Source organism: Tinamus guttatus, unplaced genomic scaffold (genome assembly GCF_059628265.1).
Source record: "Tinamus guttatus ecotype Peru unplaced genomic scaffold, ASM5962826v1 Tinamus_guttatus_pri_ptg000291l, whole genome shotgun sequence".
In the NCBI taxonomy this organism is placed as follows: Eukaryota; Metazoa; Chordata; class Aves; order Tinamiformes; family Tinamidae; genus Tinamus; species Tinamus guttatus.
Window position 1 is genome coordinate 90,827 of NW_028288825.1, and position 17,561 is coordinate 108,387.

Below are 17,561 nucleotides of genomic sequence, written 5' to 3' on the forward strand. Positions count from 1 at the left end.
TGACGATTATTCTGCAAGAATGTGCACATTTTTGGCTCACCAAATCCTAAAGCTCGCAGTTATAAGAAATGTCTCAAAGCAAACTGGCTCAAGACTCAGAAATCTAAGAAAGAGAAAAAAAGAAACAAACTTAAAAGTTTGAAATTAGCATGACAGTGCACTGAGTTTGTTCTTTCCTAGTTTATATGCAGTATTCATATACACACACACACAAACACACATTCATTCTCAGTGATGCTTTTTTTTCTCCCCCTTCCCTTCTTTTACAGTGTCATTTAAGGGCATCTCCAGAACAGAGAAAAAAAAAATCACCAGTTTCTGGCTAAAATGAAGAACAAGTAGGATGACATACCCAGGAAGTACAGAAAGCCTTGCTGAAGGGGAACCAAGGTTTATCGACAGTTTTCAGTTTGTTTTCTTTTCCAGGAGGATTTTTTTTTTCCTGGCAAACATGTGCACTAAAGAAGAAATTTGAGACAACTCGCCAGTGTAAGACTACTCCAAACACTTGGCATCAGTATCTCACACATAAGAGCTAGTTTAAGAAGTTTAGTACAGAAGGCGGTCCTGATTTATCCCAAAGTTACTCAAGTCTTGTTGAGCAAAGAAATTTGCAGACATCACCTCCCTTCCCCCAGCTATGGGAACTTCATTTAGTTGAAAACAAGCCAAGTTCTCCTACCCACTCAAGGGGAATGGGAAATCTCAACATAACTGCTGGAAAGTTCACTACTAAAAGATAAAACAGATACAAGAGGAGAACTGACAGCCATCAAGAGCTTAGTTACAAGCAAAAAGAGATGTGTTAACCATCACTGCTTAGCCTTCAGGGTACAAAACCTTATGGGTGTAGAAGGGTCCCCACAAAGGGGCCACAGAACTGGCTGCACAAGGTCTGTCATGACAGTCTTACCACATCGACACGCACAGTATCAAGTATCTGAACCTCACCCTTGCCATAAATAAGCATGTGGGTGGTGGAAAAGGTGGAAGTCTTGCTGTGCAAGAAGATGCCAAAGGACTGGAGAGTTGTCCCTCCTGAAGACACAGAGGTCAAGAAACCTGATGTGACAAAGACCTCAAACTTTTGTCTGTCTCATTCTCCTTAGACAGATTTTGCGGGCAGCTCAAAAAAGAAATTAAAGCCCAACACAGGTAAGAGATCAAGAGCAGGGGTTTGTGCACAGCTCCTTAATCCAAAATCTTGGGATTAAGTCAGAGGAAAGCACCTGACTTTCCACCCTTAATCTCCAGAGTCATGCAACAGGGATATAGATTTCTTGGTGAGAGTTTCTCACTTTCTCTAGTAATAATAATAAATATAATAATAAATACATAAATAGTTCTGCTGGGTCACTGTTTAAACAAAGGCTTTTTGTTAACTTTAAGAGCATGAGTTTTTCTCTTCCCACAAATATAAATCAAAAGCACCAAGAATCCCAGGGGAAAAATGGGGAGGTTGCAGTGGGGAGGGAAGATGAAGCAAGACTGGACAGGTCTGTCTTGATCCTGATTCTTTTTCCAGAACACCCATGATCTGACTTTGCAAACAGACACCAAGATAAATGGTGTATAGCTGCTTACAAAGTTTTGGTGGCAAACTGAGGTTAGAGACCTCCCCTCTCAGTCTTCAAGTCCTGCTGAGCCTCCTTATTTCCAAAGCAAAGGCAAGATACAACATTCTTTAACATCATCTTCGCCAAACCATATGCACTTGGGTGCACAGGTGGGTGCAATAGATAGGCAACACTCACAGGAGGTGGATGACCCAAGACTTATTTACTACCTAAAGACAGAGCTGTTACACCCTTGTAGAAGGGCAGATTTTTTTAAGAGGACTAATGATTTCTTCTGGCTTCAGCAGAGGAGCCAGGATGCCCATGCCTGGCCATCATCTGATTAGAGAAACACTTTTAACTCCAATTCTACTATTCCAGCTAAGATCAGCATGATACCTCCCAAGCACCGAACACTGTGAGAAGGTCTCCTTAGGCTGGAAAGCTCAGCAGCTCTGGCAAAAGTACCTTCTCTGTGCAGGATGAATACTTTCAATATTCTACCCAAATAAAAAGAGCGTGGTCTACATCTGCGCACACTCACTTATGTCTTCTTCCCTCCACAATGCACTTCATATTCCTCCAAGTCACCTTCTGGCCATTTGTATGTATTTTGATCTGCTAAAGTCATACATCCAGGAAAAAAAAATTGCTCATCTGACTGGAGTAAGGTAATCTACAGTCAGGGTTTCCAGAAACTGTCAGTTCTCAGGAGAAAAAGCAGCAGCACAGCATGGGTCAGCAAAAAAGTAACGCTGCAGACAGAAAGCTGGCAAGGGTTGACTTTTTTCCTGTCTGTATACCATATGCTCCTGCACGACTGCATGGATGGGCCACAGAAACCGCTACATGTCTTGCTTTGGTAAATCAACCATCAAAAATTATCTTAATTCTACTTTTCTGGTTATTCATTATGCTAGTTCCCTAGTATATGCTCCTCCAGATCAAACACAGAGTATGGGAGTCGGGCTACAGCACCAATTTGCTGATAAGAGGTATTATGTGATTACTCATGTAACCAGGACTGATGAGGAATGGGAGGAAAGGATTTAACACCAGTTCTTCAAAAACGTAAAAGCAACTTCAATTTAATTAAAAAATATAGGGTTCTACTAACCAGGATCAGCTGACTTCTACGGAAAAATGAACAAACTAGTGCTTCAGCAGGATAGCTGATCAGGCCTGGGAAATGGTCCATCTATTCCTGAAAGAAAACCTCAGTCTAACCCCCTCTAAGAAAGGCACATTACCCTCTGACTTGGAGCCAACTAGACAAGAACACGTCATCCAACTTTACTAATACACATGTTTCCAATTTACAGCGCGGCTCTTGGTTTCAGAGTTGAAATAAGACGCCAGTACAGTAGAGGAAGTTCTAAAACAATCTCTCTAATCCAAGTTTTTTGGCAGTTCAGACCCCATCGTGATTCTCTGGCCAAGAAATACTTCCAAAAACGACATTAGCTGTTATGTGTAGGGAAACAGCCTCACAAAGCCAGCAAGTACCTGACAGAATCAATTCCTTGCTGGAGCCTTTGCCTATGGTTTCAAACACACATGGCTTTGATTAGAGGCTGCAAGTCAAAGGAAGAAAGCACCACTGGGCTTACAGGGCACCCAGCAAGCCCTTTGCCACCGGGTCCCCCATCACACACCATGTCAGTAGGAAAACAGTATTACAGCATGAAAACCCTGGCAGATGTATGAAAGGCAACTCCTGGACAACAAGACTAGAGACCATCCCAAAACCAAACACTGCAGTGTAGCCCCTTCTTATCAGGGCTTTATTTAGTGTGGCTCTGTATCTTAACTGGTGTGAATCAATCAGCAAGCCTTCTTCAAGGCACATTGCATCTACATCTGTGCATTATCAATCCCAGCTCCCAGACAAAAGCATGAGGTGATGCAAAGATGGGTCTTGGAGGTGGGCTGGAGGATTTTGCTTTATTCTGGCCGAATTCACACAGAATTAATGTGTTTACATGGATTCAGGTAGGTTTTGCACCAATTAAGAAAGATATAGAAAATCAAGGCAAGATATTTGGTAGCTTAACTTTAACGACCTCTCTTGTTCTTCATTGTTTAAATACACTTCTAAATGTCTAGGTGTGCTGAGAGCTACAAAGTGCTGTAGTTCCCTTTTTTGGCAGGGCTAGAGACACCCCATCCCAGACAGATATCCCAAAACCTCTTGATGATTACAGAGCTACTCACTCCACTTTTCTGATTCTCCCTAGGGGATAATTGCACACTTCCTCAAGCCTCTTAACCCACTCTGCCCTCAAAACTAAAGCTGTCTCGGTGCTATGCAACCAAATAATTCACAAATAGACATCTTTACACTACTAACTGGATTCAATCAGTGGCAATGGCATGTTTTCAGTGCCACCTTACTGTTCTGTTTAACTGAATTGGAAAGAAAATGCACACTACTAGTACAATAACCAATATTTATTTGTTCAGCAGCAAAAGGCAGAGAAACCAGAATTGGTATTAGCCTCGTGCTGCCAGAAGTAACACAGGCTTTGCTCCATTTTTACATTCCCTTCACTCCAGTTTGTGACTCACTACACAATGAAAAGGCTTTGCAGAGCACTGCAGTATGACTCAGATGAGAATACAGCTAGAACAAAACTGTTCATATCAAGATATCTTCAAACCCAATGATTCATGAGAGGGTGAGGGAAAGAACTGGTCTGATACACAGAGTCATCCCTACTGAAGGTGTTAACCCCTTTGAGCAGCACCTGGAACCAGGACGCGAAGGCAGCTCTGAAGGGACTTAGAGCATCAAAATTTCTATCCAGGTAGAGAAGAGGGATCAACATCTCAGTCCGCTTCATTAGAGCTCATCTCCTTTACCCCAGAAGAACAACTGGTTGCACTGGTGCCCACCGTTTGCCATGACTAAAGGGAAGCTTTTAAAGGAAAAGCAGACACATTTTTAATTAACCTAGTCCAGACAGGAGGATCTCCTTCAAACACAGTACTCTAACCTAATCCCAAAAGACAGGCACCGGGAGAAGACAGCAAGTAAATAATACTCAGAGACAGTGTTTTAGAGACGGATTGAGGTGAAGAAGGTAGCGGCTGTGGCTGCATGGATCTCAGCCTTTGGCACAACATTGCCCGGAGGGTTTCCCATGGCCCCGGACAAAAGCAGGAAGGCCCTGGAGGCTGGTGCACAATGGACACAGCTGCCTCGGGACAGGCAGGCGCACAGCGGGCGGCCCTCCTGCTCTCAAGGAAGGGACTCCATGGGACAGGAGGCTGGAACTGGTCGTTAGATCTGTGCTAAGAGATATGCCCCATCACCCGGGGTCCCAGAAGACACAACAGAGCCCTAGACTTCAAAGAGGGGCAGCATGTGCTTATCTATGAGCCACGCAAGCTTCAGGGGACAATAGCCTGTCTGCTGCTTCAGTGGAATAGAGGCTCACGCATTAAAATAATCCTTAGGAGGTGCGGGTACAAAGCCTATTAGATCAGCAAGGCTGCTCACCTGCAAGAGCACGTGGCACTTCCATAAACAACGTAAAAAAGTTCTAATCTAAGCTACCATTCCAGGTTTCCTTAAAATGGGAAGTCCAAATGAGGCACATGTTCAAAGTCTATCATCAAAACACAAGGACAATAAATAAAGTAGGTCTTTAATAAAAGGTTGCACAAGAAACAACACGGTGAAGAAAGCAACATCTTCCCTTGGTCATGGGTTGGGACATCTTTTCTACAGAATCACTGAAGAATCAGGAAGGATACGTTGCTTCCTTCCTCATAACAAACCAGACCAGGGCAGACACCGAGTCCTGCTACTTGCTTATTCATGACAACATTTGAGCTACTGTGTAATTTGAAATCATAGAAACTTAAAGGTATTTGCAGTTTAGTCAAGGTAATCCTTGCTTACCGCAGCCAGGACAGTCTGTCCTTTCCCATCCCCTTGGAGTCCCCATTAACATCTCCTACTGACCTCTGCTCAGCCGTGGGAGAACTCGGATGCATCATGCAGCACAACAGCTTACAGGTGTAAGAACGATGGCATCAGTCATTAATGGGGAAGAAAAGGATACACAGATGCACAAGACTTGTGCCAACTCAACAGAACTAGAAACAACGTAATACGCAAAATTAAAGACTTGCTTATTTTCATGTCTTAACATAATAACCTCTGCTCCTAAACATAAAAGGTTCCTAAAAGAAAAGGGAGACTATGTCGGCAAAGGCTGCAAACAGAGCAGAAGACACAAACCCGTAATAAAGCTAATGGAAAAAAGCTAGAATTCAAAGGCCTTTAGAACAACTTAAAAAAACAGGGGAACACGTAGCTTCCCTGCTTCGGCTCCTGGGTTAGATTCCCTGTTTCACTGCGCCAGAACTCATCCGTGTGGCTACAAACTCCCGAGTCACAACTCCCAGGAACGCGGCAGCCTGGTTACATAACCAGCAGCGAGCGCACGACCGAGAAAACCCAGTGCATTAGTGGAACCTATTTGCTCTCCCCAGCCGAGGCTAAATCAGCAAAGCTGCTATTCAAATCTTTCTCTTGAAGGCAGACACTTTCAGTAATCCAGACATTCACTTTTGCATTTGATAACATGTTTTCTTCCGAGCTAATGTTAAGACTTAAAAGGCCATCTACTGCTGTGCAAGAAGTCCTTAATATCATCAAGCCAGGGGAAGCAGCTACGCAGGAGGAGAACAACAGAAGGCTTTAAGTCTCGGTACGATTATTGCAGAAAACACTATCTGACAAATGAAGACAACCCAGATGGTTACGAGGAAGGCTTTTAAGCAATTTAAGTGAGAAACAGTGGGATGCCTGCTGCCCACTCAAAGGTTAACTAGCACTTGTTTTATGATAACATACTCTGAAGAAAATCCTTCCATCAAGTGTAACTTCTGATCTTTAACATCTCGTACCCCTTGTTTTAAATGCAACTACCCCCTGAGGTCACAGGAATGCAGCTGAGCTGCTGTGCAGTGTTATATCTGGGTGCCCCATTGAAATCACAAGCCAAGGGAATTCAAACAAGTGAAGCAATGGAAGCTAAAATACAAAAGTTGGGTCAAAAGTCCATTCTGTTTACTGGTTTAAAGAGTGTCTAAACACTGTTCTTGAAATAATCTCACACGTTTTGCTCTAGCTTCAACCTATGGAACTGCTCACGTGTTTAAACCCAAAAGCCAAAACACACTGCTTTCCAAAGGGTATCTAATTCCTTTGGTTTCTAGGAAAAATGAGAACGGCCCGGATGCCCGAGCCTTTTCATTTGTGCCTGTGGTAGGAGGCTGCATATATAGGACACAGCAAGTATGTTCAGAAAAGCAAAATGGTGTTTTCAAAACCAGAGACCGTGGCAAAATGAGGCAGCAGAGTCACTGCAGCTCCCTTCCAAGATGACAGCAGAGAACACAGATGTTGGCGCACACGGATTCTCCCCACAATCATTTTAATTACTGGGCTAGCCAACCAAGCACAGGATACAGGCTAAGCAGCACCAGAACAAATAAATAAATAAAAATAATAACCAGAAAAAGGCACGCAAGCATCCTGCGAGCATCTTCCCATGCACTCGATTCTACTGTCGCTCGCACGCACCAAGTGACCCGCTCGCTGCCAGCCGCCTCCGGAGAGCCCCGCTCGGCCTCTCCGGGGCCGGTGGGCTGCGGAGCGCGCGGCGTTCCCGGCCGGCCCGAGCCGTTTGCAGGGCGGCCGCGCAGCTCGTGCCAGCGCCGAGCGCTCGCTGGAGCCCCAGGCCCGAGCCATGGCTTGCGGGGAAGTGGAGGCCCCTTCCCCTCCAAGGGGCCCATTCCAGCCCCGTCCTGGGGGCTGCGGCAGCTCCCCCAGGCTCCCCACTGCAGGGGAGCAGGAGGGACCCCGCTGGGGGGGATGCAGCCCCCAGGCCACAACCTGTCGGGGGGCTCTGTGCACAGGGCAGAGCTGTCCCCAAAATGGGGCACGGGGGGTGTGTGCGGGTGATGCCCTCCCCACAGCCCCCAAAATCCACGGGAGGGTGTATGGGATACCACCCTGAACCCAGCGGCGCGTGTAACAACAGCCTACAGCGTGCGACTGTGCCAATGTCCCCACACAACCCTGTGCGCGTGGGTACATGTGTGCGCTAACAGCCCCGCACAACCCCCCTGCGTGGGCAGCCTGCTCACGGGCAACCCCCAGGGGCAGTCACCCCCGCGCCAAAAAAAGACACCCTCCCTACACCTACACACACACACACACACACACACACACACCACCCCACGCGTGCTCGCGTCGCCCCGCGCCGCTCACCTGCTGGTACTCGGCGTCGTGCGGGCGGAAGTCGGCGGCCGTGAGCTCCCAGCGCAGGCTGAGGTGCGGCAGGCGGTGCAGCAGGCTCACCCACCAGGGCGGCGAGTAGCTCACGCCCGCCATGCTGCGCCCGCGCTCGCCTCACCGCCCCCCGGCCATGCAGCAGCAGCAGCAGCGCCGCCCTCCTCGCTCCCGTCCTCCCTTCCCTGCCTTCACCTGCGCCGCGGCGGCGCCCCGCGGCCCCGCATCCCCCGCGGCCCCGACACGCGCCCGCCCGCGCCGCTCGCTCCCTCTTTGTTCGCCCAGAGGCTCCGCCGCCGCCGCGCCTGGCGCCGCCCGCCCGCCCGCCATTGGCGCCGCCGCGGCCCGCCCCCCGCCGCCGCCGACAGGAGCGCGCGCGGCCTCCCGAACAGCCCCGCGCTCCCGGGGCCGCAGCGAGAGCAGCTCCCACAAATCGGCGGTCCGAGGATGCGAGCGAGCTCCGCGTGGGGTTTGCCCACGCGCCGAACCCGCCCCGCTCTCCTGGGAAGATGGAGCCCGCCAAGCGCCTCGCGTTTGGCCGCTGCGCGCTTCAAAGCCTTGGCCGCGCGCGGGGCCTGACGCCGAGCCAGCCCCATTGCGTTATCAACTCCAGGGGACTTGGAGCGTTCGCCGCCTTGGACGGCTGCGGGAAGCGGAGTTGGGAATTAAGCGCCTGAGCGCTTGAGCAAAACCCGTCCGTTACCGCACACGGTGGTTCCCAGCAGAGCCGCTCGGACGTGGAGCCTTACCAAAGACTAGAAAATCTGTCATTTTTTTCCTAAACAGAGCAGAACTAAACTACTTTTAACATTAAAGGCAAAAAAAATGAGTGTGCCCTCCTGGGGGGACATGCTGAAGTAAATAACTCCTCTGGATAACCTTCAGATAGCAGAGCAAAACAAAAAAGGTAACAGCAAGCAGCAGTCAAATCCATGGGCTTTGTTACAAAGACTGTATTGTCCCCGCTGCAACTGAAATGCATTAAAAAATGCTGTTTTCTATTTAAAGCCATGCATCGAATCATTTCATTTGTGCTCTAAGCACATAGCGCAGTCTAGCATTAATACGAGAGCTCCTAAACTTTTCCCATCACACGAAGCACGTTCTGGTATCTCGACCACCTCCTACAAGGAGCTGCAAGCAAAGGGCTTTAAGGGCTAAATTCAAACAGGGAGCATCCACCTTCCAGCAGACCTCAGGTAAACATCTCCCAAGTCAACATCCAAGAATCCCTGATCTAATTAGCTCCATTTTGGATTAGAAACAGTTATAACCAAGCAAGTTACGAAGTTTTGGAGGGCTCTGCATCCTCTTTGTAGGAAAGGATAACACCAATCACTTCTCTCCCTAAATGGTGGCAGCTGATTAGAAATACAGCTGTTCTGCAGGTGAAGATTTAGCACTTTCCCCACATGCAGCCAGGACTTTGCCTTTCTCTACAGTCCTCACTGAGAGATTCCTTTTAAAAAAGGCAAGCAACAAAAGCTAAAATAGTACCTATTTAAAATATATGGACCAGAAAATAAATAATATTTTTGCTGATGTTCTGAAACATAACATCAGTTTAAATAGCTTTTGACTAGGACGGGATATTCATATGAATATTACCAACATAGCTAAACAGAAATCTTATCATTCCCATGTAGCATTAAGACGCACGTCAGAGCGTTCGTGGCCCTGCAATACATGGAAAGTACAAGATATCCGAAGCTGTGAGATAGAAAAGCTTGACTCCCTCCTGTGAGAACAGTCCTCGCTTTTTCTGAAGGAGAACAGCACAACCCCAGCCAGGTTTATTTTGTTCCCTTTTCTCTTTTCCCACAGTGCAGCAAGGATGAGCAAGAAATCCTCCTAAAACCAAATGGTCCAGCATATTGCACCTCCAGTTGGAACCACCTTGGGACCGCGCTCGGAGGGGAGATCCCTCCTCGTAACTCCCGGATTCGGACGCTCGGGCACGCGTGTCGCTGCAGGCTGGGGTCTGTCCTGCAGATGCTGCTGCTGCCGGAGGCCTCGGGGCAGAGAACCCCGTTGGGCCGCGGGGCCGGGACCCTCGGCAGCACCGCGGCGTGGGGGCGGATGCAGCCGGCGCTCAGCGCTGAGCTCTCGTTTGACAGCGTCGACGTAAATCAAACCGAAGCCAACGTTTTGGAACACATTACAGCAAAGCTGGATGCTATTAGAGGGGGCTGCCAGCAGCGGAGCATCGGCACAGCGGTTTGAGGCTCCAAACGGGGGGCCTCGAGCGGGAGCAGCTTTCCTGCGGCCCCGGCAGGGCTCACGCGCAGCCTCTCGCACGGTCCTCTGCGGTACAGAGAACGGCATAAAATTACATTAGAGTCAGGATTAGGATTAGAAAGAAACTGAGTCATCAACAGCTTTAATTCCTCCCAGTGTTTGTTCACAATGCTAAGGAAGAACATTAAAATGAAGAACATATTCAGCAACCTGGGACTAAAGGATAAACAAGAGGAATTAGCACTAGCCACCCTTTCTGTGACAGGGCACTTCAGTAAGTCCTGTTTGCCTTTCTTAGGAGCCTAGCATCTCACATTTGATCCTGTCCAGGTAATTCTTGATTGCAGGACAACAAGAGAGTTACCAACGCTCTCGTACTTCCATTACAGCAGCCGCCTTCCCTCCCTGCACAAATTGGTGCTCTCTGTTTTGCCAAAGCAAAACGAACAAACAAGCCACTGCCGCGATATCCTAGGAATAAAAGCTAACAATAAATCACCCTTGCGTAGAAAGCAGCGCTACAAGCAACCAAAGCAGACTGCAAATGTCAGCGTGTTAGATGATAATCCTGCTGAAAAATAACCCTAAAAGCCATATTAGAGCTTGCTAACTTGCTTTGACATTGGCTTTGCTAAAGGATCACTGCACAAAACACACAAATGGGAAATGTCCAAAATTCAAGACTAGGAAGATAAAAAGGACTATGGAGCTTAAACTCCAAAATAAGGCATCCAGTGATACCACCTCTCCAAGACCATCTGACAGTCTGAAAAAAGCATTCTAGGAATATGCTATTTTTCACTCTTCACAAGACTGACTTCAGACACCACTGCTGCTGCTGTGACACCATGACAAGCACTTCTTGCTGTAGTGATCCCATACCCCAGCTCCCCTTATTTACTAGGGAAATGCGGTAATTTGCACTTTAATATACCGTGAATTTAGGAGTCTTCCCCTGGCTGCCAGGCCTTACAGGTTATGAAGGGTTTTAGCCAATGATGCTCATTAAAAGAACAGCAGGTTGCAGGTGGACAAGTTCCCTCTTGAGTCTAGGGAGGGAATTCTGGGTGGTCACAGGGAGGTGGGCGAGAGCATCGCGTCTCAGCAGCATTTCCATAGCAGCACCCGACCCTGCTGCCTCTGCCACCCATAGAGCCTGCCCTTGGGCCAAGCCGAGCTAGACTGCGCCCATCTCCTCCCAGTACTTCCCATGGATCTTCCTGCTGAAAGCCAAAGGAAATAACAAACCCAGGGCTGCTCCTCGACCTCCTGCCAGATCGCTCAGTCTCCGGCCTCCGCTCTTTCCAACGAAGCCGCATCACCAACATTGTTCCTGACTGATTTCTCCTCTGAGGCTTTCCCCACCTTGATGGACTCTGCTTGTGTGCAGAAGGCTGCAGAAAGGAAGAAGCATTTGGGTTTTAGTACTTTTCTCTGAAGTCCTGTATGGACTTTGGGCATAAACAACATAAACTCTCTAGCCACAAACAAGGCCAACTCATGAGGCTTTAAGCAAACTCAAAGAAATGAAATTTAAAAGGTCAACGCTGTCAATTCCGGCTCTGAGGCGATAGTCACCCTCATGTTCTACTGCTCTTTTTCATACCTCATGAAACCCGGGGAAATGGGTGGAAGATGTGGAAATCCTCTCGCAAAAGCACCTGCCTGCTCCTTTCCTCTCCCCAGAGAGCCACTCGCAGAACATTCCATTATTTAGTTAATTGCAAAGAAACAATTATAAAGGAACTTGGCAAACAGACTCTAATCACGGCAAGACCCATTGCAGTTCAGTAAGTTCAGCAAATTAGCAAATAAGTGAATATAAAAAGAAAGGAACAACACAGCACACATTGCACTTTGTTCGTTTGTTTTGTCAGTCATCGTTTCTGTTTAATTATTTAAGATATTTCTTCATAACACTCTAGTACATTTTGTATAATAATGAAGGCTTACCAGCATGGATTTGCAATACTCAGCTTTTAAATATCTGCCGAGAGGAGGCTGAAAACTGCCAATTCCATGTATAAATTATAGAGAGTCTGTTCAGGAAAAAATTCCAGGTTAGACAAGTAGAATGCTTTGCCACAATTTGCCCAAGATACAAATAAGGATTATTGCTAGATAATGACAGTGTTAGGCTAATGTTTGTGCAGAACATTGTAACTTTATTACAAGCATTTGTAGTCAATCCCTGTTTATTAAAAGCTATACTAATGATCTATGCATATAACTGGAGGGCATTTAAATAGAACCCTTTTATTTTACAGCCATACTGTAATCAGATGACAGGTTTCACAGTATTTCATTTCTCAGCTCCTGCTACAGGAAAGGCTTCCAAGAAATCCTTATCTCTGCAGAACTGCTGCGCGGAGACGGGGCACAGGGAGACCCAGGCGGGCTGCTACCTTGCCCATAGCGAGGGACACAGGGTCCCTCCTGCCAGGCCATTTTGAGCATCAAGATTTTATGACGCATCTGCTCAAACTACCAAGAATAGAAGCCCTAAAGGGGCTTATGTGGTACCCGGTGCTAGGTGGCTTTGGGGCAGGTTGGCAAGAAATCCAGTGAATAGTTGGGGAGCTGGTATGGTCGGAGCAACATCTTGGGAGGGGAAGTTTTGTTTATACAGAGCTCCTGTGTGTGTAGCAGCACAAACACTAGAGACCAGGAAAGATGTGCACGTGCAAATGCTCTCAAATTTGGAGAAAAAAAAAAAAAAAAAAAGTAATTAGCCCAGCCAGGCAGTGGAAAGGGCAAAAGCAGAATACAACTTAATCAGTAGAACATAATCCTCCCTACCAAAACCAGCAGAGAGTTAATGAAAAGAACAAATCAACCCTTGCCTTTCAAGGCTATTCCTTCAAGCACAGTGCAGATAAAGTGCTAAAGGTCACATATAAACAAATGCCAATATGCTTCAGACACATCTGAAGCAGAGTGAGTATTTGGACACTGATCTTGTTGCTGCCTCTCCTGGGAAAAGAGCCACTTTGACAAATGCTGGACAAGCACCAGCTCCGTCAATCATGCCTGGAAACACTCCCCTAATAAGCTGGAGCCTAAGGTGGCCATTTTGCTCTCTGCAGGTCTTAATGATGCCCATGGCAGGAATTAGATGTTTTTCAATTACTTTTTAACTTTAGAAGTGTTTGTGTGGAAGGCAATTAGTTAGCTGACAAACCTACTATAGGCAGATGCAGAGAAATCTTGCAAGAATTAAGGGCACTCAGTTCAGAAGAAGCCCAAGTCTTGCTTAATACAACTAGTGTGAACACTTAACTGCTTTCAAGTGAATTCAAGAATAACCTGCTCAAGAAATCCCACCAGCATGTTTCCTTTCATGCAGCTTGGCTTACCTCCAGTGCTTCACATTTAAAACTATATATTTTTCTGCTAAGGAAACCAGAGCACATGCCAGGAGAGTAAAGAAGAAAATTAAAAAGTGAAAGTTAGAGGAGAACATTTATCAAACGTCAATAGTTTGAGTCTTGTACTGTTATAGTTCTATTCTTAGTTCTACAGCACAGACTCGGTGTGACAGTAAGATGCCTACAGGATTCCTACATCTTCATAGCAGTCAATAGGATCATCTATTTTATTGACCCTGGTTGGGTCCTTCCACCAGATCTCCATAAATGGCCACAAACACATCTGAGGCAACATCATTATTTTTAGAACTGCTTTGACAGGATTCCTCTTTTAAATAAAAGACCAGATGCCAAGACTGAATGCAAAAGTCCACCACTTTTGGCAGATCCACGAGGCCTTTGGTCAAGGAGACCATTCACTCCATCGCTGGGATGATCCTGAACGCATCCTAAAGAGGAATCCCAACTCTGCATGTGTAGGAGTTCACTTTTTACTAACCTCACTGCACAATGGGAGACACAGGACCAGCAGGAACTGCCTCAGCAAAAGATGGGAGGTAAAAGTCAACCTGGGTGCGGAGGGAGCGCAGCAGGAGCACAGCTCCCATGCAGCACAGGCGAGAGCAGCAATGCAGACGCAGGAACTGCAGCAGGAAGGCAGGAACAATTCAGTTACAAACTTCAACTTTATTTGAAAGTTCAGCAATTGGGAGAAAATACATGACAATTCTTTTAAATGTTAAAAGATTCAAAAATAAATTACATACAAGAGCTGCACAGTTTGAAATATTAAGATGATCATAAAAATTAATGGCTCTTTCATGTGCCAAGATTAATGCTTTCACATTTCAGCTACCTTAAAGGTTGTCTGTGTAGGGATTATTTGTATAGCCATGTAAAAAACTAACATGTTTATCAGATTTCGATGCAAGTGTCAATATTTACAGGCATAGGCACTTAAGGACAAAAAGAGATCACTGGGAATGGCATTTCATGAAAGTCAGATTTCAATATTCACACGCAATCACCACCTAAACTGTGAATTCCAAAAGGCTTTAAGTAGGCAACATTATCCCATGCAGAACTTGCATCCCAGCAGAATGGGAAGAACGCTGCTAGATTAGGTACGTTACAATGCGGTTTAATTTTAACTCAAGACCTTGACGCCCCCACAAGGTTATCGGTGCCTTCTACAGAAGACATTTCTCAGAAACTGAATGTATGTGTAGAGGGCCCATCTTGACAGGTCTGAGCCACACAGATTTTTGTTGTCCTTGCTCCCTGTTGAGCTGAGGGAAGGCAAGGTGCCATTTACTCTGAAATTTTATTTTTCTTCCTTCATTGTTTCACATCTTTTCCCAGATCTACAGGTTCTTGTGTTTAGATACAGAACCACAGAATGAAGCCTACAGGGTCAACCAGTATTCCTTTAAACATATTCCACTAGAGCATATGAAGAAATAACATTATAGGCTACTAATACTCTATCACGCCAAACTTTTGATATGCAGTGATCATATAATTAGCTTCCAAACTAATATTACGAGCCTGCAATCTACTCCAGCAGGCATAGGATTTCTAGCATCTGTCAGCAAACTTGAACTTCGGAAGTTCCAGACAGATTTCTGTTCATTCCAGCAGGCACTCACTCCTTTTCACCCTGATTTTTCTCTCTGTCTTTGGGTCTTACCAAGATGCTCTTCCCTCCCTATCCTAGAACTTGCCTATCAGAAGTATTCCTCTAGCAATATGCTCAGTTAAAATGGAAGCCTTTCTACTGTTGCAACTTTCTGATACCTCCTCAACAGTTCTTTACCACAGCACAGTCAGGTGAAACAATTTGGTCTTCGTTTTATTTGCCATGCAGGTACTTCCGTATCGGCCATCAGCTGTGTAGGTATTTTGTACTAGTCTTGTTTGCTCCTGGCAAACACTCTACTTCCCCCTCAATATTTAAGTCCTAAGCTTTAGTTGCTCTCTGGAGGTGTCCATGACAGAGCCAGTTACAGACTGGAAATATTACACATAAACAACTCAATACAGACCTTCTAGCTTGCAAGACGGCTCCTTTTAACATTGTGCCTTTCAGAAAAAGAGGGAAACAGCTCCCAGCTTCTGCCAAGAGGATTTTGTCCCTTTTATTATATATAAATTTTATCCTTTTGCAGATGACAGTCGTGTGACTGAAGTAACAGCAGGAAAAACTTACTCCATGCAACTGTAAATGACATTCTTCAGGGTACTTTGGTATGGAGAGCTCCCAAAACCACCCTTGGAAATAGCACAGGCAGCCTTTCTACTGATGGGCTTAAATGAAATCAGCTGCATTGTGCTGCAACCATCCAGTTTCCTCTTTGGCTGCAAGTACTGGCATGAACTATGATAAGCCTCAGATAGCGCTTCATTGGAATCAAAGAACTGAGACAGCTCTGACTTATTAGTATTCTGCAAAACAGCGGCAAAAGATTTTTAATTTAAAAAAGAAGGGGAGAAAAGGTGATAAAATCTTGTATTTAAAATTGTGCTTTCTGTTTACAAGAAACTTTAGTACTTCTTGATGACAAAGAAAGCATTAGAGTGTCCATCAACCTTCACGGTATGTTTGTAAAATTAAATTTTCTTTACAGCAAACATCACCTAATTCATCCAGTTCACCTTTTAAGAAACATTTTCATGCTTAGAAAGGACACTGACCCGATAGTCTGGGCTGCAAGCTCCTATTTCCGGGCAAGAAGAGGTACCATGTGCACACCAGATCTGGAAAGACTGTTCTGGTTATGTTCTCCAGTGCTCTTTGTTTATAACATGGAGTCTGCTAATAACATTGTCAATTACTGTTCCTTCTGGAGGTAGGTTTAAGGTCCATTACAAGACAACCCACCCCATTCTGCAGCTCAGCCATCAGACTGTGTGGCATGTGTTTTTTATTCTGTGTTCATCTCAGTCCACGTCCAGTAGTGCCAGTGCCTTCCAACAGAAACCTCATGGGCAGGGACATGGCTTAGCAGGTAGGGCCTTGAAGGGTTTATGGTTGGACGCAGTGATCCTGAAGGTCTTTTCCAACCACCATGGTGCTATGACTCTACAATTCCTACCTTCATCTAGTGAGAGAAGCAGGCTGGGCCCCGGGAAGCCTCTCCCGCCTTGGGGCTGGACTTACTGTGCACTTGCAGGACAGCAGATCGGCACAAAGGCAGCACCGGCAGAAGAGATGAACTGCAGCAAAGCAAAATTAAACCCCCCAACACCCAGTGTCCGAGCACTCGAGCTACGTAAGACTCTGAGTACGCTGAAGCGGGGCATAAAGCAACATATCTGCTACGTCAAACGTTTTCACGTACTAGAGATGACCCTGCACAAGCCACTTGTATTTGATATGTACGCAGAATAAGGAGTCACAAGGCCATCGTTCACAGAGCGCTCCTGCTATTACGTACCTTTTCTGACAAATACAGAAAAACTGATTACATGATCGGATATTTCAATTACAAAATAGTACTATAAAATTATAGCAAACACTTTGAAAAAGCAATAAATAAAGAAAACCCTACAGCTATAGTAGGCCTAGAATAGCCCTACAACAGAGGCTTTCTAAAAGCCTTAACAAAGTTTGCATAGACTGCACATATTTAGTATAAAATCCCAAAAATACATATGAAAATATGACATAACATTTTTAACAGAGAGGACTTTTTAGCAAATATAAGCTAATCCCCTTCACACATGATTTGAAAAATCGAAACAACTTTTTTTTTTACTTTCCAATTAAATATTTTAGTTGGTCTCAAACAAAATTACTTTGTTTGACATAAAATAGATTAAGGTTTTACTGTTTTCATTTAAGGTTGGCAATTTAATTTATAATCTTCATTGCAAGGCAAAACATTACAGTATTTTTTTTGTTGTTAATCTAAACTCCCTCTGCATATCGTCAGGATAAGGGTAGCAGTTAATCAGTGGGGTTTAGCCATACAGACTGCTGAGATGACACATCAAACAGAATGATGTATTTAGGGCTGGAATAGTGACAACCATAGATTAATATCCCCACTTTTTTTTTCCACGCTTGATATGCTTTGTTGTAGCAGA

The 17,561-nt window shown here is 45.7% G+C and overlaps 1 protein-coding gene across 3 annotated transcripts in view; it reads right to left on the reverse strand.

Moving 5' to 3' along the window:
• Positions 1-8,125, reverse strand: part of TTYH3 (tweety family member 3) — a 70,656-nt gene extending 62,531 nt beyond the window's left edge. Inside the window, exon 1 of one of the 3 annotated variants that reach the window (XM_088527749.1) lies at positions 7,846-8,125. In XM_088527749.1, coding sequence (XP_088383875.1) covers positions 7,846-7,968 — 123 coding nt within the window. In that variant the 5' untranslated portion in view covers positions 7,969-8,125. The remainder of the gene's footprint in view (positions 1-7,845) is intronic. The other 2 variants (XM_088527750.1, XM_088527748.1) reach the window with 2 other exon arrangements.
• Between the last annotated feature and the right edge of the window lie 9,436 nt (positions 8,126-17,561).